Below are 25,744 nucleotides of genomic sequence, written 5' to 3'. Positions count from 1 at the left end.
GGGTAAAAATGCATCATCCTCAATAATGACAAAGCCATAGTTGTCAACCCATTTTTAAGAATAGGAAAATTTTAGGGGCTAAATTTCAACTGCAGAACTTGTGTGGGACTATTCATTGTGCTAATACTGGGAGCGAACTACACATTCATGAGCGTGACAATTTTATACCCTTCAAGTGGGCTTTTGTTGTTAGTTTTAAGTTATTTTCCTATGGACAGACCACTTCTCAATTTATTCTTTTCAAATGCATGGAGAACAGGTGACACTTTGCAAAGTTTAGGAAGCTTGTAACAACATGCAGAAGATTTGGGAGGTACAGTAACTGGCATGTCAATACCCAAGACGCACTGCAGTAAAGGAGGCTCCATGAATGCATCTGTGCTGTACCTTGGGAGGGAATGGTGTCCTCAGAACAGCAAGGTGTGGTTGTTTGGGTGCTGTAGCCACTGGAACACTGCAAGGAATCCCGGCTGCTTCGCTGGGTGTCTAGCTGTAGCCCTCGACTTAGAGCCAGGGCCAGCTCTTCGCAGGCCTCCATCTCCTCTCCTTGCTACAAACACAGCGGAGGCCTCTTGTTAGATGATGGAGCAAGATACTTGGGCCAACCCCACAGATCTCTTAGGCCATTTGGACCTATTGCTGTGATGACCCTTTTGAAATCTAACTCAGCGTAGACCATACTTAGTGTAGAGCAGAGGTACAGAACCTCTGGCCTGAGGGCTGAATTCCATTTTCGAGAAAGTCTCAGGGGCTGCACCCCAGTGGTGGGTGGGACAGAAGGGGAAAGGGATAGAGCAAAGAAAAACAGGGCAGGGCCAAAATACCAAGAATGCCAGCCTATTTTAGCTTAATGCTCTTCCTGCCAGTAACCAAGCCTTCGGAGAGGCATTCCAACCTTCTAGAAAGGGGGGAAAGAACTGCCCAAAAGCTGGGAAACCGAACTATCAGTGGTTGGGGAAAGGAGGTGGGGTACAGGGAAGAGGGCCCAGTCATCCAAGGAAACCCAGAGGGCTAGATTTGGCTGCCGGGCCTGAAGTTCTCCAACCCGTGTAGGCCCACTTGAAATCAAGGGGTCTATGCTAAGTATGACTATGCCTGGATCCCACCCAAAATAGTTTATTACAAAGGTCGCCTTTGCATTTCATTATTCAGCCACCATCATGATTGTCTCTGCTGATAGTCCACACAGAGTCATCTATGCAGTGCTATGGCAGAGTCTGTCCCCAAATAACCCATATCATGCCTCGCCCTGAAATCGAAGAAGATGACGGGGTGTATGGAAATGTTTTAACAAACGAATGAACAAGAAAACCTTTGATCCCATGCACCCAGCCTCCCCTGTTGTCCAAAGTGGTACTGACTAGGAAGGACTTGTACTACATGCGGTTTCTGCACATCTGATTTGGTTTTCAGGCAACCCCTTTTACCTAGCAACTGAAATTGTAGGACAGAAAGCCTGGGGGTGAATAAAAGCAAAAACAGCTTTTGTGGTCAAGAGGAGTTCTGGCAGAAGAGTTTTTCACACTGTGGAAGTCTGTGCAACTCAGAAGACAGGATGTGCTTGTGAAAGGATATTATCTGAACCAGTTTGGTACCAATACATCAAGCAGTGAGATAACCACAAGCAAACATCTCACCTGCGGGGCAGCTGATACGGTCATGCTCCGGGGTCTTTGAGCTTCCTCCGCAGGCAGAGGTGGTCCACTCTGGGCTCCCCCAGCAGGATCCACTTCTCGTTTCTCCTTACGGCGTTGCAAAGTGTTTACTATGGGCTGGTCATAAGGACCTGGCTTAGCCCAATCCTAGGGGGAAAAATCTGTCAGTCTAGGTTTATATGACTGTATGTATTATTTGAGCAACAACAGTAAAATGTTGAGGGGGTTCCTCCTTCTCAAAGGAAAAGACTAATTTAATTTTGAAAGGGCACTTTTTTTTTCCTGAGCCCACCTCTAGCTTTGCCCCTTCAAACTGAGATGCGATAAATACTTTTGCAAGTCTCTCGGGTGTTACACATTTTAAGGTCATGTCGACTCTGTTGCAGAAGCAGCAGCACCAGAGAATGGGCCAGTTTGGATGTAACGATTGCCAAGCCATAATTTAGGAAGCCGGGAATGAGAACCAGGCCCACGTGCTCCTCACTTGCTGCAGTCCTCCCTATCTCCCTTCATAAGCTGGCATCAGCACTTCAGTCCTGGTTTGTTTAAACAAGTTTCCCCAGGACATCTGAAACTGTGAACTCTGGCTTCATGTCTGTTTACTAATCTGTTCGGTCCTGGTTAAAGATCCTGATTAGTAAAGAGATATTAAATCACAGTTCCCCATTTCAGACGTGATGGGGAACAGGTTTAAACAAACCAAGACGGAAGCAGTGAGGCTGGTACTCAAACAGAGGACGTGATGAGGAAGTACATGGGGGCCCAACCTTTGTTCCCAGCCAAGAGCCTTGTATCTGAACCAGCCCAATCTTTTCTAACAGGAATACTGTGGCTTCGGATGATCCTGTGACAACACTGCTCCTGAAAGCTCCCCTAACACTTTTGACCTCATTCACAGTACAGGTCAGTAAATATGGATGGCATTCCACAAGCAGAGAAGCATTCCTGACTGCCATGGGAAATCCTCTCTCCCTCAGTTCAAACATTAGTGAAGTATATGAACAGGGAAAGCCCATACATATGGCTGGCTTGCCCCATTTTCAGAGCTACGTTGCCGGCTGCCACCCGGAGTACCTTGTCCCCAGGCAGAGAAGCTGGTTTGAAATTCTCAGCCACACTTTCCATTCTGTCTGTGCTTCAGTGTACATCATGCTGACTGCTGTATTTTTTCTCCCAAGTTGCAAGGGAGAGATGTTTAAAAAAAGAATCTTCAGACTTCACTAGAAATCAGGATGTGTTGGACTAGGCTGCACCAGAATTCAGTTCTCTCTCGCTCTCTCCTGGAGAAATAGTCATGCCCACCCTCAGAAAATGAGACCCAAGCATCTCTCAGTTAATTCATCTCTTCTTCCAAAGAGCAACACTCCCACCCAAGGACAGGGAAGCCTCGACTGGTTTAGATTCAGAGGGAGGACTACAACCATATTGGTCATCTTTGGACCACTTTTTGGGTAGACAGACTGTCATACAGGCCAAAGATATACTGGACCAGGAGATCTGTGATAGCACTGACACAGCCTAAGACTGATGTCCTCCTTCCCCCAATGGAGTGCTCTCCAGATTTTCTGGACTACAACTCCCATCCGCCCAGGCCAACATGGCCAATGGTCAAGGATGAACAGTGCGGTCCCAAGCATCTAGAACAGGGCAACAGGTTGGGGAAGTGTACCCTAGGTCAGCCTTCCCCACCTGGTGTCCTCCAGATGCATTGGACTGCAACTCTCATGTTTTCCAGCCACTATGGCCAAATGATGGAAGCTGCAGTCCCACACATCTGGAGGACATTAGGTTGGGGAAGGCTGCCCCACGTGTTCAGAGTCCAACATGCAACTACCAAGCCCTTTACATGTGGGTCATGACACACATGAGCTCAAACTCCAGCTGAGTCCTGCCATGAACTCCCCCTGGGCTTTGACTCCCCCACCCTCGAACACAGACACTTGGCACACACGCATATTTATTATTTCTTGCTGTGGCTTGCTGAAAAGATGTCTCCTGTGTAATTGGCCAGTAAACCAGACTGAGAGGGCTTCCATCTTGTGCCAAGGCAGAGTAAGAGATGGCCTCGAGGAAGAGGGGTGGGGCGAGACACCTCCTGGTCTAGTCCAGGGGCCCACTGCTTTCTTTAAAAAGCCTGCTTCCTATTGGCCAGAAAAGAAAAGCACTTGGAGAATGAGCTGCTGACCCTTGGCAAGTAGAGAGGGCCAGTGTCATGTGTAGTTCCCATAACTGAGCGACTGCAGTGGATCTCCTGGTTTGTAATACACAGAGCTTTTAAGGAAGGGACAATCTGTTGCTTATCTGTATTATAATCAATATTGGAAAAGAAGGGGCTTGACCTGGGCTGCTGAGCCCTGCTGGAAGTTACTATCACCTGCCCGTACAAGATCAGAAATGGCATCTGCATATGAAATTGCAGAAGTTATGCATTCACCTTTTGCTCTGAGGTTGTGAAGGGTGGGGCTCAAAACCAATTGGAAGTGGATCTGGAGTATAACTGCAGGTTTTCATTTTGGAGAAATAAAATTACCCTGAATTCTGCTTTGTAGATGTTAAGCGTTATCCTAACTCTGTACCCATGAATTTTATGATTGCCATCCAATATTAGCTTGCACAACAGAGAGGGATTTCAATTTGCAGCCTCTCCCCTTTGCTGGGAATTTAAGTCAATTGATTCCTTCCAAACTGTGTGCTGGTGCATATTAGTAGTGTGTCACCAAAATAATATCAGTGAAAGACTCATGCCCATTAAACTAGGGCTTATTGGATAAAGACTGAAATCCACTCCAAAAATTTGAGAAACTCTCCCATCTTCAGCCGCCTCCACTACCTCATATGCAATAAAGGGGTGATTATAATACTGGCATACCTTGCAAGGTAGTTGTATGAATTAGTGAGATAATATATACGAAATACTTTGAACACTTAAAATGAGGCAAGTCTTATTTGTTATTAATGCTTTCCCTAAAGGGAAGAATCACTGCTGTTGTTATAGGCCTGTAACCAGAGCTTGTTTGGAAGCAAATATCCTTGATACGCTACGCAGGGAGCGAGGGAGGAAAAATAGTGGCAAGCTACTACTCTCTCTGGTTTCTTGCAATTCTGCAGCCCTGGACATCAATTAGCAGGGTGAAACTGACACACACCACTCCACTAGAGCAGCTCAGATTCTACCCATTATAACTAAAAATATCATGTAGCTCCTATCCATCCACACACAGTAAACTGTGTGTATGTGTTTGTGTCCTTATTTCACACAGTGAAGCAAAGAACAAAGTAATTTAAGTTCAAAAGTACTGAAAACTTTGCTTCAACACATGTATGTTCTTTAGATGAGCACTCCTGGGGCAGTTTCTCATGCTTTATTTTCTACCTAGGTACAAATACCCAAGTATAACACGTCATGTCCAAAAGGTGTAAATCACTGCTTTCCCCTTTAAAATAAACAGAAATAGAGGCCTGTTTCTTGGTCACTGCTGCTGTGTATTTTATATACAGAAAAGCACACATAATATGCATCCTTCACTACCAACTTGGGATGCAAGTATTTTGACTCACCAGAGTATCTGTACTCAAGTTTCCAATGTATACCAGGACAGACAGAAAAGAATATGATGCCCAGAGCACAAGGGTCCATGCTCAAGTTCTCTCTGCAATCACTGCAGGTGCATTTTTTTCCTCCTCCTTTTCCCAATCATGCTCCTCTTAAAGTGCATTTGAAAAACCTAACGAACATACTCCCTAGACACCAACTGTACATTAACAAATACAATTTAACAGGCCAGTTCTCTTATTATGTTTGGTGCTAACAGGAAGACCTAATTAGCATGATCCTATGGAGTGTGCGCACATGGAAAACATTGCACTAGTGGTTTCCTGCCAAACTTTTCCAGGGATGAAGCCATGAACAAGATCCAACAGGAAATGCAAGGCCCTGCTCATGGGATTGTCCCTGTAAAAAAGGTAATTTCAGCGTTAAGTTTAACATATGCACACAGTCAGTTAGGTCATGTCAAAAAGTTACCTTGAGAGCACTAACTGCTGAATTAGATGCATCCCGAACTCTTGATGCGCTGCATAGATTGTAAAGATGTCGACATGTTCATTCAGATAAAACCAAGTTCTCTTATTTGTTGATTTGCTGGGGGTTTCGGCGGCATGGGCAAATCCCCTCTCAGATCGAGAATTCAGAATGGTGGTAACAGTTCAAGAGGGGAGGGGGTGGAATCAACCAAGAATCAAATGGTATTTGAGAAGCAACGTCTTGCAGTACAGTTGGGGTGGGGTGGGAATGGAAAGGAGAGAGTGTGACAGAAACAAAAGAAACACAAACCTTCCAGCTAGGGATCTTAGATGACGGTAGCATGCCTGGCCCAATGGTGTAATAATGAGCGTAGTCTGGAAGGAGGGTGGAGGAGGAAGCCCGGGTCCATGCGTGAGAGACAGACGGGATATGAGGGAAAAGGCCTGTGCCAACCGAGGCTAAGGTTGGGCCACTTGACAAACTACAGTGATAATAGCCATTAGACAACTGGAAACAAACAAAAATAAAAATTGAAAAAAGGAGAGAAATTAATATAAATAGGACAAAATATGGGGGGAAATATACAAGGTGAATCAGGCATGCACTGCTTGGAGAGAAAGGGGAGGGGAAGCATACCGCATGAGGATTTGATAACGTTTGCAACTGAACACCCATACAGCGCTTGCTCATGCTTTGTTAATGTTATTCAAATATGCAATAATGTTCAAATAAGAAAGAAAAGAGATCTTTTTCAGGGGCTGAACAGCCTTACGCAACTGTGCTACAGCGGCAACCCTAATATCCGTCGGTGTTAAGTATGCCAGATAAACACAGCGAGCAGGAGGAATGCTCCATGGAGCGCTGCTCCTCAACACACAAGTGCACTGGAAGCTTCCACTCAGACTCCGAAAGCAAGAAGATGCAGCCTTTCCAAAGTGGTTAATATGCCTTCTGGGTTAGTATTTTTGCACTTCATTGCTCAGCCTCAGAAAATGATGTGTTCCAGGAGTAACATAATGACAGGGGTGAAGAAGGGACTCAGTGACATTGCCAGCTGAGAATGGATCTGATCACTCACTCACTCTGACCAAGGTCAGAATTTACCCAAAGCTTTACTCTATGACACCTGGGAGATTTGCACATGCCAGAGGGCCTCCTGGTTTTACAGAGAATGTGGAAAGTGCACAAGGAGGGACTTACACAATATATTAATTAGACACCTGGAGGTATATAGTCTCCAATGTTGGTCTCACTTATTAGAAAAGCCAACTAGGGCCAATTGCAATTATTGCTATTTTTATCAAGGTGGCTCCATAGTGGGCAAATTGTTATTAAATGCAGCCGGCACCTGCCACAAAAACCTTTGCAAAATGCCTGGCAAATGGTCTTGAGTATGCTCCAACCTGTGTCACAACCCCTACATGCTATGCCTTGGCATATCTTCTTTTAGGACGTGGCAGGCTGTGTTCAGAGCAGTCACAAAACCAGTTACGATACCCATATTCCTGCACTGGTGGCATTTTGGCATAAAAAGTGGTTGTGTGAACACACTCTAAATGCCAAACTAGCTGCATGAAAAAGGGTAGGTTGTTCCGCTGCTGTATTCCTGTGCGCGTTCGTTCGTTCATTTAGACCCTTTCAGGAAGTGAGGAAGGTGTCCATTCCCGTCTGTTCATTCTCATCCTCCACTGGCGCTCATGGAACTGAATACCCCAGAGCCTGGAAACCCCTTTTCACCTTCTCTGTGGAGGCCCAAGCCCCCATGGTGGACCCTGAGCTGACTGATGTGGGGGAACTGCACTCGCTGACGGACTGGCAGGTTTCGGAGGCTTCGGAGGAGGCCGAGCTGGACGAATTCTGCTGGGTTTAAAAAAAAACAGCACCACAAACACAGCAAGGAGAAGGAAAGAAAAAAGACAAGCCGACAAAACAAGACAAAACCCAACAAAGCACAGAGGGACAAATACATACACAGAAGAAAGAAGGAGGAGAGAAGCAGAATGTTAGGGGTTACGGGGGAAAAAATCAATCATTAAACACAGCTGAAAGCGTTCAATGCTGATCAGTAACGGTGCAGGAGAGACAAAAGCAACGACTTCTAAAGGGCACAGCCTCCTGATGCTTCTGTTTCAATGGCAGGGCTGCCGTACTGCCAAGAGCTGCAAATGCAGAACTACCTCAAAAGCAGAGCATCAGAAAAGTTGTATGCTGAAGATATGGCACTGGCTGCAAGAGCACAATCCATGGTTACTCCTACCGGGCCTTCCTTTTGAGACTGGTGAACACGAACTCTATGAAGAGATACATGAGGAAATGCCTAACGCTGGAAGTGAAGATCCCTGAGGCTTCATCAAGAAAGAACCAGAAGCAAAATACCAGACTCCTGATAGCTGCCCACAGATCTTTCTTGGAAAACCAAAGCAGTAATTTCCATTCCAATGCGATTCTTTCCACATATATTCCTTCATAGAAAGCAGTCAGAACCTACTGCTGTGTTATGCTGACCAAGGTCCTAGGAGGAGATTAAGCAAGGGGTGCTGACGGCCAAGGAGGCTCCCTGTCCATCCACGTGGATTTTATCCACAGCCTTACTGTGCTCGTCACATGTCTGTATTGCCCTCCCATGCTTCTCTCACGCCATAACCATCACTGTCAAAACATCCTGAGAGTGTGGGAATCTCAGCATGCAATGACTCTAAATTAACACTTCTTGTAGGGGTAAGAGGGGAAAACACCCCAAATCACCCAAGTCCACCCTTTTCCTCTAAAGCTTGCAAGTCCCTGCACATGATGCTCGCCATCCTTATCCAGATGCCAAGCGGCATGAGAAGCCACCAGCTTGGCTGGCCTCGGAGGCACTGCTCTTCCAAGTGACGGCTGAGCCCCTTTCTCTGTGCAGAGACGGGCACGGAGCTCCGTTCCTCTCTTTACATGGAGGAAAGAGAAATGGCTGAGGGTGGGTCCAAATGGTGCCAGGGCTGGGTTTCAGGGCCAGTTGGTCCTGGGGGAATCCAGCACCCAGATGCAAAGAGGTTTCCTGCCCTTGCCCTCAAGGCGCGGTTCTCTGCTCTTTGCCTCACATCTACAGCACAACACAGTTTCCCAGACTATAAAATGACCCACATCAATGTCATTACACCGGGCTAAAATAGAGAACAGAAGTAAGCAATGTGTACTACCATAAAAAGGTGCAGGCAGGCAAGGTGAGACCTCAGCAAAAGAATCCAGAATGCACTGTTGTAGACACAATAAGCCGATTTAAAGGCAAGGTCTGCGTAGTTTATTCCAAGCATAGAATTTGGCGTTTCTTGGGCCAAGATCTGGACTCTGGTGTGCGTGTGTGTGTGTAGATCTGAGATTATACAGTATAAAGTCACCCCATCTCTCCTTACAGAACTGAAATGCCTCACTATTTCATAAGGAGCAGATCTCAGTGCCTGCTCAGGGTTAAATCAAATTACTACAGAACACTACACAGTGTTCCCACCACTACACAGATAATTTCTTACAGGACTGGAGCCTGCATGAAGTAGGTTCATGCAATCCACATGCTGCACAAAAAAAGAAAAGGGAGAGTTGGCAGATTGCAAAAGCAAGTGCTGTTCACCTGGGTGTTTACATACAAGTGCTACAATTTATACTACAGGTTGTATGTGTGAGTGAGCTCTAGGTTCACACCAGCACGCCACTAGCAGTACAACTTTCACACTATGGTATAACTGACCTGTGTGTGAAGATAAAACAGGCAAGATGCTTTGACTCCTTTTGTGTTGAAGCTTCTCTCTCTAGCTCACTAGTTTAAACCGCCAAACTGTCCATGATATGGGATGATTTTGATATGGATCATCCCAGCCCCCACCCCAGTCCCACCCATGAGAAGAGATACATCCACGGTTCGTTGCATTCTTTCGTCCCTCAGCAAGAGAGAACTCACACAAAACAGGGCACTCTCCATACATAAAAAGCTTCACTGACAAAATGGGATGTTGGTTTCATCCACCACAATGTTACTGTTAGAAACAGCATTCCGCTTTCAAACACGGCATATGGCACTGTGAGGATATTTCTCTCTCACATTGCCCTTGCAGCACAAATTCCAAGATGAAAGTCTGTCAGTTGGTTACAAACACAAGACACATTGCACATTAAACAGCTTTTGGGGAAGCTTGTCAACATGGTTACTTGATGCAGCCTGTGAGTAGTGAGACACCAAAGCAAAACCCAAATAGCCAGGCCAGAAAAACAATCCAGCTTACTCCCGTGCTGAGATTATGCTAAGGGACTCTGTTTTTAAACAGATCCGCAGTGGACCTTCTACTCATCAGCCAAAGGGTTAAGACAAAAGTTATTTCTCAATATCCTCTGTCTGCGACGAAGCTGAAAGTGGTTTCAGACAACCAATATTCCAACTGAGCAATAATGCTTTGCACTAGTAAGCAGAGTTCCATATGGGACGGGGTCAGCATGGAGAGGTCCAACTTCTGACCAGCTCTGAAAAACCACGACCACACTTTTAACAAGCTCCAAAAATATGGGTAACCAACAATGACGGTGGACCCAGACAGGACTGTGTGATCCTCGTACAAGATAGTGCTATTTGGAACCCCCCTTGCAAAAGAAGAAGAAAAAGTTAACTGCCCAGTAGGACAACTGGTGGCCTGAGCCATTTCACACATTCCACAGAGACAAATCCAGGTTTGCCAATGAGAACACTTTCAGCCAATCACAGCTCCCTGATAAGTGTACCTGTATAATACAAGTGTTTATATGCACATTTGTACTGCGCTCACACTAAGGGTAGAATCCAATTAGATCCTTCCATCAGCAGAACCAGGGAGTAGGCAGCCTCTCTCTCCCCACCGCAGACCCTCCACATCTGCTCCAGAAGGTTGTGCGACCCTCTGGAGCACATCTGGGGGGCACAAGAGGCTGCAGTGGGGGCCAGGAGTAAATCCTGTCACACAAACAGGCTTTTGCTACATTGGATTCCACCCTAAGTTCTAAGTCAAATATGCACAAGTAATATGAGCAGCCCTCCTTAATGTGAGTGGAACGTGGATTTGTGAATTCTGTAACTAAAGAATTCCAAGCCAGAACAGATCCAAACGTTTACTGAAGATTGTGTAATGTAGTCCTCATGGGGCTGTATTAATATACATGTGGGAGAAATTGCACATCTGCATAAACCACCCATGATAGCAATTCAGGGAGAAGGTTTCCAGCCTACCCTTCTCCCCTGCCTGCTAGCTTTGCATGTACAGAGAAATTTTAATGCATGCACCCATGGGGGGGGGGGGGGGGATTCAGACAAGTAATTTCTGCCATGTGCATACTGAAGTGGCAAATTCAACACCTTCCTGAAAATATGCATCTGCTTTCAGCAACAAAGAAATCCACTTTATGTAAGTAGAGAATGATTCCCAATGTAGGAACTGATTAATTCCTAAAGTAAGCTGCTGTACAAACCTTTTGTAGAATCTGTAACGCTTTGGAAGGAAATGGAACAGCAGGCAGAATCCAAAGGGGTGCTTCCAACTCCGCTGATTCTCTTCCGCCCTGCCAATTCAATTGCACGAGTGGCCCCCACCACTTCCATAATGGCAATTTAGCACTTCTGGGGCAACTCAAAATGAGTGGAAAAGCTAAGTTTCTGGAAGGAGGCAAGTCAGCAGAGCTCTCATAAGGGAGCACCGCCAACCTGCCACCTTCCAAACACAAGCTTTTACACTCGTTTCGGGGCTTCCCCTAGGAAGCAACTAAATCTCCCTTGTAAGTGCTGGGTCCCACTTGTGCCTTGGAATTGGTGGGGCCCACCTCTTGCAGAAGGGAATCAGCGGGGTGGAATGGAATCGGTAGGAATCGGGAAAGAATACACTCCACTGGATTCTGCCCATGGATGGGCGAGCTTCTTAGCAAGGAATAGTTTGTGGTGGGGTGTTATTAATTAGGGAAATAATATGGTTGAACTACCAGGAGGAAAAAGGCAGATCCTATGTCTTGAAAAATGTGTTGGCACTAACATCTTGTGCAAGACCTCACATGGGGGAGCATCTAAATGTGAGTGGAAGTTTCTGCAAACACAGAATGGCAGAATCTGTGGCAGCCTTTCCCAACCTGACCCTCTCCAGATATGCTGGACTATGATTCCCAGCACGCTGGCTGGGGGTGCTGGGAATCCAACACATCTGGAGACGGCCAGGTAGAAGGCTGATCTATGACTAAACCTTCAATTCAGCAGATTATTCACCATGACTGAACAATCTGAAGTGAATCATTTACAACCTACATCAACCACAATTTAAAATAATGTCTCCCTCTGTTTGGAAACTATTACCGCTGAAGTCATGTCCCCATGACTTCATAGCATGTCTACTAACTATTTGCTGTGATATCCTGAAGGGGTGATAAACACACACACTCAGAACACCACTTGGGGAGTCTTGGCTAAAGGAAACTCTCAGGCATACATTTCCCAGTTGTTTGCCTAAACATTTCCTCCAGATTCCTCTTCAAAATATTACAGAAAAGCTGTGATCATCTTGCTTTGAGGGTGCTTCCAGACAAGCCTTCTATCATGCCATTGCCCTGCCTCATTCAGGGAATGTTACAGAGGATCCAGACAACGTGGTCTTCCACTCATAACCCTCCTGTGTTTCCCCACTTCTTACGGCACAATATCCGTTAAGGGGAAAGAGACAAGAATAGCTGCACAATGCCCTCTAATCGGCAGTGCTAGGAGCCTTCTGTCTGGAAGCACCCGGAAACATGGGGTGGGAAGAGGGATGCATCTTTCCTGTAACACGTGAAAGAGCCCTACATATTAGCTTTTGGCTGTTGCAACGAGAGGTAATTCCTGGATTTATCTCTTGGTGGCCACAAGCCAACCTCTAACTCAGGGGTGTTGAACCTCTTTCAACCCGAGGGCCAAATTCAATTTAAGAGAAGCTGTCGGGGGCTGCATTCCAGTGGTGGGTGGGGCCTAAGGCAAAAGGGTTGGAGCCAAAAGAACCAGCATATTTTAGCTTAAAGCAATTCCTGCCAGTAACAAAACCTTAGGAAAGACATTTCAACCTTTTAGAATGGGGGAAAAACTGCACAAAGGCTAGGAAACCACCAAAAGATCAGTGGTCAGAGAAAGAGGGCGGGCCCATGTGGGGAACCCCGGAGGGCCAGATTTGGCCCACAGGCAGATGAGATTTGGCCCCTGGACCTGAGGTTCTTCACCATGGCTCTAAGCCATGCTTAAATACGATTTGCTACAGGTAAAGGAGAATGAGAAAGCAGCTGTAGCCTACCAGAAGAGTAATGTAGCAGACAGGTAACCAAATAACCTGAGGCAGAGGCCACTGCAATGGGATTTATTAACAATTATACTTATTTGCTAAAAAAAACCATTAGTCCCTTGGAGACACCAAAGCTATGTTTCATTTCTCCAACCGCATATTTTTTAGGGGACATTAGCAGAGAAACTGTATTATCCTAATGCAATCGTCCCCAGACATACCTGGTTGGGTGCTTCTGGAGGCATCGGGGATGGTGACTTGGACTGAAAAGCATCCTGGGACATGAATCCGGAGTCATGCGAAGACACGCTGGAAAGCCTCATCGGTGCCTGCTGAGGCAGATTGGAGCTGCGGTAGCGATAGTGTGAACTGGGTGAGTGAGAGTGCGAGCCACTTGACCGGGAGTCACTACTGTTAACACTGTTCAGACTGCTGTGAGATACAAAAGGAAGAGAGATGGAGGGGGACAAAAAGGGGTCGGGGAGAGACCAGCACAGTACAATTAGCATTCCATGGTTCTCCAGGGAAGGCATGCAGCACAAATCATAAAGTGGCACAACTGGTGGAAGTAACTGGTAGAGTTGTAAGTAGCTGCAATATCCTCAGTAACCAGATGAAAAATGGCAATACAGAGGGGGCCACTAGAATTCTACACTACACCACACTTGCAGCCAGTCACATGCCTGGCTGCCTGTGGCAACTAAGAATGTCTTCCAGGAGACGAGGCAAGTTAAGTGGAAGGGAGCTGGCTTTTTTCTCACTATCAACATGAAACAAGGTGATGGGGACTTGGAGGCAGTTGGGCTAGTGACCTTTACAGAAATATTTGCAGTGAAGCATTAAATACCAATTAGCGCTGACTCAAGACAATTAGGTGGCTGATGCAGAGAATCAAAATGGCAGCCCTCCAAGAAAGCTAATTTGCATGGGATGCAACCCACTAGGAAGCTCTCCTTGCAAGCCCACTGAAGCAAACAGGAGTGGTGCAAAAGCACTGTTGTGCGTTAGGGCAGCTCCCAGGGCGTCAATGGGACTTGTGAAGGAGAACATCTCAGTGGATTCTGCCCCATGAATTGGATCCATCTGTCTCTCACTCTGCTGCTGCTAACAGTGCCCTAATTTGCCTTCTAAGGCTGTCATTTGACCTTGTGATAGAGCCTATAATCAGAAAAGGCATGTGGAACCCCAGTCCACTGGGCTTACTCAAAGCTTGAAGCACAGTTTTAAAATGCCTACTAAAGGCAGGGGAGGGGTTGCTAGTAATTAGATAGGTAGGTTACTTTATACTTTAAGATCCTGCTACTTAAGTAGTGCTATCAATTTGAGGAAGTACAGGTGCAACTAGACAAGACCAGCAGGAGATCCGTAAAGGGATCCCCTGAAGATTTCTTTTAAAGGGTAAATGCAGCCACTGGGACCTCTGATCTGAAATTGGGGTGGGGGGCACACTGCGGCTTCATTTACTGTTAGAGCACAACACTCATCACGGATCTCCTGCCATTTTGCTAGTTTGCCATAAGACTGTTACTAAGACTGTATGGCCAGCCATTTTCCTTTAACTTTTCAGGATATTGCATTTTTAAAAGCCTGTGCTTACTGCTATCAATGTAAATATCAATAGATCTCCTGTCTATAGATATTATACATATACATGCACAGACAGCTAGCTATGCGGGAAAATGAAAAGACACCCTGGTCTACCATGCCATAGGGTGCTTCAGCTTTCCAATCCATGTGGATTTGGAAGGCAACCATAAAAAAAAGGTAAGAGGCTAGAAAGAAATGCAAGGGCAGAACACATGGTAGAATGTCTTCCTTTTGTTGGAGAAAAGGAGAGAATTGGACACCAGTGTGCCTGGGAGGGAGCAGGAAAGAGGAGATGCATGCTGCCAAACTGTTTTAGCTGAGAGAAAACAGTTTCGTGGAGGAGGTAGAAAAGGTTCCAACACACGGGGGAAAAAAGCTGAACTGAATTAAGACAGTGCTGAACAGTTAAGAGCGACTGCATTTTACAGTAAATAATTTTATTCCAACAGTTTAAAAAGAAACTGATGCATTCAGATAGTTTTATCTACTGAGAAATTAAAGCTGCTGTGTATTGCTGTTGTTTTAAAAAACCTATAAATATCCGAGTATTCAGATTCATGGGGCAGTAGCAAGAAATAGCAGACCCCGAACCAGCAATTCATCAAGTAACTTCATTCAAGTGCAAGTTTCCCTTCGTTTTCTCAAACCCTTCTGTATGGCTGTTTAGTCACAATGACTGTCAGCTATTAATATTCCCCATAAGCAGTCATATGTTCAGAAGGGGAAGAGCGCAATTCCTAGCTTTTTTTTTTTTACGAAGTTCAGGCTCACGCCAAGACCCCAACAATCCTAAATACAAATTACACCGATGTCAGCCCAACTAAAGCTCAATGCCCATGAATGGAAGAGGAGCATGTGACGCTGCAGCACTGATAAAGTGAAGCCAGAGTGGACCCGATCAGCGCCTGGATGATCTCTGGGAGCGCCACGCAAGTTGCGCTGAATGTTTTAAAGGCAGCGTCCAAGTAAAACACATTTTAAAGATAAAGCTTCTAGATATGTGTTCAGAATTTGCTATTGGGATCCCTCAGAAACAGGATCTTTGGCTTTTCTGCTTACCTGCAGACACTGGATTTTCTGGACATGGTAGTACTGGGAGAAGATGGAGGAGTCTGATAGGACCAGCCATAGTCAGAACCTTTCAAATCTAGAATTACCTGGAGAAGCACAGATAGCCACACAAGGTATTTTACATCAGTGATTCGTCAATGGCAGCCTGAAGCTAACTGCTGTTGGGACCACCAATAATCTCAGGGAATCCACTGAGCATAGCGTATCTCACTAGCATCTCAAAATGCTTTTTTCTAGCACTACAAACCAAGGGTGTTGTCATGACATTAACCACCATCCTTCATTTGGGAATAGGTCACTTGTGCATGTTGTCAATGCAAGATACATAGCATCTTTCTAAATCTATATATTAATAACAAACTCATTCTCTAACTGTGGACTCTTCTATAGTCAAAATAGCACCATCCATGCAAAAAGGAGAGCTATCAGCAGACTTGGCAAAAACAACCTCTAAAAATCAGCCCAATGAGGATGCGTTGTGGCCACAGAATGCTGGTGGCAGGGGTGGGGTGGTGGGATGGAGAATCCTGTAAAACGGCATGGCTAGCTGGCTGACACACTCTGAACAGTATCACTTCACACTGCAACATTTTACTGTATGTCCCACTTGTCAAATATATTTCTGAGCCCCTCTAGCTTACACAGATGCAAGAAAAGTATTTTAAAACACTGCACGTTAAAAACAAAACAAAACACCAATTTGTCATTTATCAAAACAGCATGAAGGCTTACGTACACATAGGTCCCACTGAAATCAATGAAAGCAGCACACAGGTGCAGGATTGCAATCCCCCTCTCTCCTCCTCCCACCCATATCTTACACTTTTGCAAAACCCTCAATAACACGGCACAACCCTTTTTCAAAGCGCAACACACATTCAAGTTCTTGCCAATAATACTGCAGTGCTGCCTGCCAATATCTAAGTACCACCTAGATCAGGGATGCAGACCTTGGATCGCATCCACTGCTCCCCCAACCCAGCCCGAAATTCAGCAGCAGTGGCACGTTAAATACGGGCCTTTTGGGTCTCCACTGTGGTTTACTGCCAAATTTCAGGAGCAAACTACTGGGTTTTTTGCTGCCACAGCCGCTGACTAATTGCAGTGGTATGGGTCAGGGGTGGTAGCAGGAATACATCCCCCTGGAGGGTTCCAGGGGCTGCAATTTTGCTCCCAGACTGCCCAAAATTGCCCACACCTGACCTAGATTAAGGCCAAAGGCACAGACTACTGGCAAGTTCTGCACAAACTCCAGTTAGAGGAAGGGGAGCTCAGCAAGAACACTACTTCTCAAAGGGTTGTGTCCCAAGCTGACTTGCTTGCTTGACTTTATCTCACAGCTTCCCAAATGGTGAACAGTAAAAAGTCAACTATAAGGACTGCCACTTCTTCAGAGTTTAGTTATCACAGTAAACAGAATAGATTAGCTTCTCCTCAAACAAACTAACCTGCTCACTTGATTGTGGCAACTTGTGAGGGTCCATGGTGAGGCTCTTCAGATCTTCTGATATGGTCTGTAAGTGAGTTATTTCTCCCAGCATTGATATTTCTTCTTCCTGGAAGATTTTTTTTAAAAATCTAGAAAATTAGCATTGCCCACATTGAGTTTTATTGTGTACACAATTTTGGTCCACTTCTACATTCTAGCTGTGTCCATTTACTGAGAATAAGCATAGACAGCACCAGATGCATTGAACATGCACAATTTCAGAAAGACTAAAAGCAGCTAGATACTTATGACCTCAGCTACAGAAAATGCTGACAAGGTAGATGTCAACATGGCTTCTGTATTAAAAAGAAAAAGAAAAACAATTGGCAAGAATTTTGGACTCTGAATGGTTTAACAATACTGACAAGTAAAAAGCTTCCCCGCCCGTTAGATTACTCTAATCAAGAAAGCTGTTGAGGTGGGGGAAGAGAACCAGGCATGAAACTGTGTGTGGGTGTGTGAGAGGACTGTAAGCTCAGTTCTAGAACAGAAAATAACTTCCTGGGCTGAGCATATGCTCAGAAGTACCCTGCTCCTTAATTCTAAGTGTAAAAAGGTGGCTGGGAGGGACTTTTGTATATCTGCCTCTCGTTGATGGACCATGAGGTTCTTGTATATAACAAAGTAGAGCTGCCAAGGCAGCGGTCTGCCCACCCCTCTTCTGTAGCACACAGATTATTTGGGCCTCAAAGATCCTCTCTTTCTGGTGCTTCCACTCAACATAAATCTGGTGGTGGGACCAAATGAATAAGGGCTACGGAGGGAATCGATCAAACCTGAGTTTGAGTTAATTCTCAAAAGATGTCACTCTCACTCTCATGTTTGGAAAAGGGGGGGGGGTGTCCATGTCTCCCAAGGACCCTCCACCATTTGCTCTGTTGATATGCCTGGCCAAGAATGCCAATGAGTGATCTCGTGGCTTTGTCCTGTTGTTTCAGCCAGTTCAAATACTATAGTACAATCCTGTGCATGTTTACTTGGAAGGAAGTTGTAATGTGTTCAGCAGGCCTTACACCCTGGTAAGTCTGTTTAGAATTGCAGCCTAAAGCTCTGATGTGAGTGTACACTATCCTCTGACCTTTGTCAACTTTGTTTTCTCAAGTACGCACTGATAAAATCAGTTAGGCTGGCATGCATGAGAGACAAGGCCTTCTCAGGGTGGCCTCAGCACTTTGGGAACTTCCTTCTAATGGATTTACACCTAGCTCCTTCAGTACTTGTATTCAGATGGGCCTTGAAGTCTTTCGTTTTCCATGCTGTCTTTGAGACCATGAGCAGCTGGCATGTCCAGAGCAGCTTTCTCAAGTATTGTGTACATTTGTTTTATATATACACTATTTGCATTCTACCTTCTCTCAGTCCTTTTGCACACTGTTTTGTGAAAACATAGCCTTAAAAGGTGGCTAAAAATACTTGAGAAATAATGAAGGATCAGGATTAAAATACATTATGTTAGGAACACATTACTCTCTTCGGGGACTCAAAACTTATTTCCATGCAAGTGAACGACAGAAGGGCTTGACAGAAACTCACAATCACAGGCCGCAGCATAGAAATGAATGCACAGAATCTGCCACGTTCTTCAATTAGGGCCTTTCTAACAGCCTGTTTCTCTGTTTCTTCAAGGAGTAGGTACTTATCGTTCACATCCTGCAATGCACTGTCTAGCTGAGGCTGGATGTCTCCTCTACCTATTCACAATGGAGGAAAGCAGAAGTAGTTTTAGGCTCAAGCTGTTCCCAGAAAAGCCTGTGAATATTTGGATCTCTTATTCCACCCAGCCAAACTCACAAGCAGTGAAGGCTGGTGGCTCTGATGTCAATGGGGTGGTGAATCTGCTCCGGGTTTAAGTCGGAACCAGTCAGACCTCTAAAGGAGCTATTGAAGGTGAGAACCAGAGTTCTGACTGAAACCAGGAGCAGATTCACCACCTCGCTGACATCAGAGCCACCAGCCTTCACTGCTCACAAGTAGAGCAACCCATGAGTACACGGCAAACATATTTGTATGGCTGGGTGTTACATACAGATTCAGTCAAGTTGACCCCACCCCATCAATACAATTTCAAGTACACCTTGCCCCCACTATTAAAGTGAATTTGCTTTCATTTTCAGTTTAAATCAGGAGGATTCTATACAAAACACTTTTTTTACGTTTCATAATAGACAATTCAGAAGAGACTACATAGATGAGAAAAATGTGAAGGAGGAAAAAAGGTTCAGATTCAAAGACTGTTTTTCATCAAATACACAAGACAAGATGGGAAGAATTCAAGCTATACTGACTTAGACTGGTGGTTTTCCAACTGTATTCAGGGCTCCTTGGGAGTCTGTGGCACTTATTACGGGTTCCCCTTAAGGATGAGGAATAGTGGACATGCTTCTCAGGGAACATGACAGAGCCATACAAATTAGGCACAGAAGTTGCTTTCTCTCTCTCTCATAATACTAGAACCCAAGGTCATCCATTGGATACACAGGACAAACAAAACGAGGTATTTCTCCACACAGCATATAGCTACGCTGTGGAATTCACTACCACAAGATGTGGTAACAGCCACCAGCTTTGATGGCTTTAGGAGGGGATCAGACAAATTCCTGGAGGACATGGCTATCAATGAATGCTAACCATGATGGCTATGGGAAGTATACACACAGGAAGGAAGGCAACAAGATACTAGACTAGACAGGTGCTTTGTCTGATCCAGCAGGGTGCTTATGTTCTTAGAGAGACAGCTTGCCTACCAATCTTCCCTTGCAATGTGCAGTTACAGGACAGCATGCATGTTGTTCCATGGTGCACCATGTAGGGCAATGAGGTAGCCCAACAGGCCTGGCCAATGCTCTGCTTGGAACAGTGGAAGCTGCTTTATTCTAGGTCTGATCTTTTGCCCATCTTCCCCAGTCTACTATGACTAGCAGTGCCTCACCACGTCTCTTTCCCATCACCTGCTATCTAGAGATGTAAAATGTCTGGAAATTTTGAGGCCATGGGGGGAAAATGGTTTTTTTTTCAGGGGGGGGGGGGGTCAGAAAAACTGGAAATTTTGAAAAAGATGAAAAATAAGCAATACTTTTTAAAAATGCTCTTTACAGATGTAAAGTCACTTTGTTGCTTTAAGACAGCCTTCCCCAACCTGGTGCACTCCAGATATTTTGGACTTCAGCTCCCATGGGCACTCTAGTCGAAAACATCTGAAGGGCAGCTGGTTGGGGAGGGCTCCTTGAGGGACATAAAGCAGTCTTTCTATTCCTAACATTATTTTATGTATGACTTAGTTTGCTCATAAAATTATCACTGTATTTTAAAACTTTTAAAAATACTCAGTAAATTAGTGATTATAGTCTGAATAGATTAGAAGTACATTAAATGACTGCTTATTGTTGTTCAGTCATTAAGTCATGTCCGACTCTTCGTGACCCCATGGACCATAGCACGCCAGGCCTTCCTGTCCTCCGCTCTCTCCCAGAGCATGCTCAAGTTCATATTCATTGCATCAGTGATGCTATATGGCCATCTCATCCTCTGCCATCCGCTTCTCCTTTTGCCTTCAGTCTTTCCCAGCATCAGGGTCTTTTCCAGGGAGTTTTCTCTTCACATTAGGTGGCCAAAATATTGGAGCTTCAGCTTCATTATCTGTCCTTCCAATGAGCAGTCAGGGTTGATTTCCTTTAGGATGGACTGATTTGACCTCCTTGCAGTCCAGGGGACTCGTAAGAGTCTTCTCCAGCACCACAGTTCGAAAGCATCAATTCTTCGGCGCTCAGCCTTCCTTATAGTCCAGCTCTCACAGCCATACGTTACTACTGGGAAAACCATAGCTTTGATTAGACGGACCTTTGTCGGCAAGGTTATGTCTCTGCTTCTGACTATGCTGTCTAGGTTTGCCATAGCTTTCCTCCCAAGGAGCAAGCATCTTTTAATTTCATGGCTACAGTCACCGTCTGCGGTGATCTTGGAGCCCAAGAAAATAAAATCTGTCACTGCTGCCATTTCTTACCCTTCCATATGCCAGGAAGTGATGGGGCCAGATGCCATGATCTTAGTTTTTTTAATGTTGAGTTTCAAACCAGCTTTTGCACTCTCCTCTTTCACCCTCAACAAGAGGCTGTTTACATCCTCTTCACTTTCTGCCATTAGGGTGGTATCGTCTCCGCGTCTGAGGTTGTTGATAATTCTCCCGGCAATCTTAATTCCGACCTGTGATTCATCCAACCTGGCATTTCTCATGATGTAATTACATAAATACTTTGTCTTAAATTCTAAAAGAAAATATGCCATCAGCCAAAGCTGTTCCATTTTTCCAATTCTTTGGAAAAAAACAAAAACAGTCCTCAGAAATGAACAGGTTTCCCCCAATTTTTTTCAGGTTTTTTCCAGGCCTTCACACCTCTAGTGCTTCCTGAGCCTTCTAACTGGATTGAACTCTGGAATGTCTGCATGCAAAGCATGTGCTATGCCACTGAGCCCCGGAATATGCCCCCAAATCTTCTGCAGGAGTTCAGGAGCAGATGCGCAGGGTTTCTTGGCCAGCAAATTGGTATGAAAAGGGTTCCCTGAAGGTAGGCAGTTTGAAGACTGATTTTTATCAAGGTTGTGAAACAACAACTCTTGTCAATGGACTCCAAGGACTCACCAGCCCACAAAGAACCAGTTTGTGCCCCACCACAGTGGAAGGCCATCAGCCCTGGGAGTCAGAAGAAGTCACCCATCTCCAATTTAAAATCAACCCAGCTTGATAAGCAAGAGTTAAATGGTATAGTAAGAGTTGGTGTGTATACACGGACAAACTTTTCAGAAAAAGGTATTAGAGAGAGAATCAGTTTTACAAACAGATAAGCAAATCGATTCAATTCAAGCCACGGGATCACAAATAATCAGGAAAATTTACATTCAAATGTATTCACAGCTCTGTTCTTGTGCCAAATTCCTTTCAGCATTATGGCTGCCTGCGCCAGCCACCATATTATGAAGCATCTTTTGAATTCCCAGTCAAATAGTGAATCTTTAAGGTGCTGTTTAGTACTGAAGTTGATGGACTTTCCTAGAGAAGCTACTATAAAGGGGCATCAATAAAATCGAAGCTGGCATGGGACAGCAGCTGATTAAAGCAGTACATTTCTCACGAGGATTTTTGAGGTTGGTGGAGCACTGTCGTGTATGTGTCACAGAAAAACAGCATATGAAATAGTCCAGAGGGCTTATTGAGAGGGGGGAAATTGTTGATACAAAAATACACCTTGACTTAAATGTGGCTGAAGCTCATAGACAGTAAGTTTTACACACAAAAGCTTCTTTTTATAATAACATATGCACAGAAAATCCCACTGCAAGAGGTAAAGTTTAACCATCACAATTGACATTCCTAAGCCCAGCTGCATACTAGGGCTTAAATCCAACATGACGCTAGTGGAAATCTGCTAGAGTAATGGGACTTTCTGCCTCTCCCCCTACTGCAGCCCTCTGCGCTGCCGGAAAATCTGCCCTACAGGAGATTTTGAGGGCACACAAGGGGATGGGGGGGGGGAATCACACACACACACACACACACAGCTTCACTGATGGAACTGCTTCCATCGGCAGAATGCCACACTTGAATTTTACCCCAAGTCTTCATAATAGCAAGAATCGGAGGACACAAGTAGGACACCTCCTGCTCTTTTTTCTCCCTCACCCCTCCCTACAAACCCAAACTACTGCCTCCAACTGCCACACCCCTACTATTACTCTTCTATTAAAAAGCTTACTAAGGACCATGCTTACCACAACAGTTTGTTGGTTTGTCGCAGCTGCCATGGCCCTGAATCACTACTAAGTCCACCTGCCAAGAGCCAGTCCTGCCATCTCAGTTCTCGCTCAACACAAGGGCTTATCCCAGTCACAGATGGCAAGCATCGTTTTCAACCTTGTCATGGCCTAGTTAATGTAAGAATGCTACCCAGAATCCTCTGTAATGGCACCAGGGGTCTAGGTTCATGCATCCCACACCCATAATCACCCATTCTTCCCTTCCACCCTGAGTAATGGGCTCTCCTACATCATGGTGCCCAAGGCCTACCTTCATTCCCCCACTTAAACTCATTGTTTATAATGGGAATATCCCCTCCATAAACCCATTTATCCTCTGAAGGTTACTTGGGATTTCCAAGACCAGAGCTGCCTAGCCCAGGACATACCAATTTTGAACTGCAGGAGAAAATTAAAAGCTCAAATCCTGAACATTGCTTGGAAGTGCCTGGCTACTCAAGTGCAGCTGTGCATGGCAGAAGCTTTAATTTGAACTCACTAAACCTAAATCACATCCTAAACGTACTCCTGTACATATTGAAAGATTTCATACAAGTGAAACTAGGAGCTCATTAAAGCAGCTCAAATCTATGATCCAATTCTGTCTCCACCATTGGAATGCATGCTGGAAGACATCAACCTCCATATTATACAGTATTACTTCAATAGCTGTACACTGAGGTACTTTGAACAGGGCCCTTGCACTGTAATATCTCCCTGGTAGACCAGATGCTAACTTCCCTTTTGCTTCCATAGGTGGGGATCGACCAAAACATGATCTGCCAAACTTCACAGGAAGGTTGTTTTATCAATGTGCACAGAGTGGGCCATCAAAAAGGGCTCAGAACACACATACTTGTCACTCCTTTCCCCCAGCACCCTGCCAAGTCACACACTCACACACATGCAGGACATGTATTCCCCATTTAACAGGGAAGCCACCCAGACTGCCATGAGGAAGAGGAGGTCCAGATGTCAGAACAAGGCAGGGACTATAGATAGCAGTCCCCTGAATCTCAAGCCGGAAGATGTGTTCTCCAGTTCAAGTTCCCTGAGGCCAATGGCTGCAGCCAAGGCTGTCAGCTTAAGTTGGAAGCTGCAGCAAGGAGCAGGCCTTCTTATAGACTGGTAACTCGTTAAAAGAACAGGAAGCAGAGAGCAGGAATAAAGGGACAGTGCTTGCAATGGAGAGATGTAACCAGTTGGGACTGAAGCTTTTTAACTTCTTCATTAATGTTATGAATGGGGGTGGGGTAGGAATGAGTGGGCAGGTTTGGTGATGACCTCAAATTATTTAGGGTGGTTAAAACAAACGTTCTCTCCAAACTGGATGAATGGGCATTAAAATGGCAAATGCAGTTCAATGTAAGGAAATGTAAATAGACACATATTGGGGCAAAAAATCCTAATGATGAGGTATGGGTTGGTGGTGACTGACCAGGAAAGGGATCTTGGGGTCATGCATAGCTCAATGACAACACCACCTCAGTGTGTAGCTGATGTGAAAAAAGGCAAATTCCATGTAAGGAAGTAATTAGGAAAGGAATAAAAATAAAACTGCCACTATCATCCTGCCTTTATACAAATCTAAGGTGCAGCCACATTTGGAATACTCTTATGTACACAGTTCTGGTCACATCTCAAAAAGGATATTGTAGAGCTGGAGCAGATGCAGAAAAGGGCAGATCAGGGGACTGGAGCAGCTTGCCTATGAGGAAAGGTTACAACATTTGGGGCTTTTTAGTTTAGTAAAAAGGCAAGTAGGGTGGGGGCACACATGATACCGGTGTACACAATTAGAGAATGTGTGGAGGAAGTGTAGTTTTTCTTCGTCTCTCATAACACAGGAACCTGGGGTCCCCAATGAATCTGAATGGTTCAAGATTCAGGACTCTTCATACTCACACAGGCTTGGGGAATCAGAGGCTTCAAACTGCTGGTCAGTCGCAGGGTCTGATAGTTTAACCTCCTTCTGCGCCTGAAGGGGGCGCTGAGGCATATGTGCGCGCGCACGCACACACACACCTCTGTCTCCCTGAACATGTGTCAGCGGAGGACACCAATTTGGGGGAAGGGGAACATACGTCTCAAATATCACCTTTTCCGTGAAGCCTTGGGTTAAACCCATTAACCGTAATAGCGAATTCTAAGCCCAACAATTACCAAGTCTAACAAGATATAGCTGCATTTGCTCCCATTCGTCCTTTGCTTATATTTATCTCTCTTCACCCCGCTGTCTTCCTCACTGTTTAGATTGAAACCTCTTTGGAGAGAGGGATCTCTCTCCATCTGTTTTTGTTTTGTTTGCAAAATCCTGCGGCATGCCCAAATAAAAGGTGTCTATCTCAGACCCAAGTCAAGCCTCAGACAAACTCTGGAGTCCCTCACCCCTGCCTGGGCACCACTGCAAAGTGCTTTACTCACAAGGAACCTGTTGGGCTACAGTGGTAAGTGGCAGGATAAGCAGCTTGATCACAAGGAGAGGACTCTTCTGTGCTTGCTTTGCCATCGCATGCATGCTTTGGTATTTTCTTCATATCCTGCCCCTATCCTGTATTTTTTAATGAAAAAAGTGCAGGGCCTATAGCTCCAAATTTGCCACTAGCCATCAGTAAGCTAAGAAGCAGCTCTAGGAAACTGCTGCAACCTTTACATACCAAAGCATGCATGCAATGGAGTCTCATTCACATGTTTGGCTTTTGAAAAGACAAGGCTTAGGGGGAGGTCACTGCAAAATTCTTCTGCATACATGTATGCTCCAGATTTTGCTTGAGCCATTCACCAGCTGTGTAGGATACTACTAAGTGCCCGAATAGCTCATCTACCTGCTGGGGCTTATGAATATCTA

The 25,744-nt window shown here is 45.2% G+C and overlaps 1 protein-coding gene across 6 annotated transcripts in view; it reads right to left on the bottom strand.

Moving 5' to 3' along the window:
* Window positions 1-25,744, bottom strand: part of MTSS1 (MTSS I-BAR domain containing 1) — a 164,356-nt gene that overhangs the window by 3,694 nt on the left and 134,918 nt on the right. For 2 of the 6 annotated variants that reach the window (XM_084848842.1, XM_084848848.1), the window contains 8 exons: window positions 18,643-18,800; window positions 17,069-17,176; window positions 15,609-15,706; window positions 13,184-13,394; window positions 7,417-7,539; window positions 5,989-6,186; window positions 1,638-1,802; window positions 388-550 (listed from right to left, as the gene is read on the bottom strand). In XM_084848842.1, coding sequence (XP_084704968.1) covers window positions 388-550; window positions 1,638-1,802; window positions 5,989-6,186; window positions 7,417-7,539; window positions 13,184-13,394; window positions 15,609-15,706; window positions 17,069-17,176; window positions 18,643-18,800 — 1,224 coding nt within the window. The remainder of the gene's footprint in view (window positions 1-387; window positions 551-1,637; window positions 1,803-5,988; window positions 6,187-7,416; window positions 7,540-13,183; window positions 13,395-15,608; window positions 15,707-17,068; window positions 17,177-18,642; window positions 18,801-25,744) is intronic. The other 4 variants (XM_084848843.1, XM_084848845.1, XM_084848844.1 and 1 more) reach the window with 4 other exon arrangements.

Source organism: Heloderma suspectum, chromosome 4 (assembly GCF_057233095.1).
Source record: "Heloderma suspectum isolate Gila_16-S chromosome 4, 16-S_ref, whole genome shotgun sequence".
Lineage (NCBI taxonomy): Eukaryota > Metazoa > Chordata > Lepidosauria > Squamata > Helodermatidae > Heloderma > Heloderma suspectum.
Note: the sequence above shows the minus strand (reverse complement) of the source record. Positions and strands in the feature narration are given on the sequence as shown.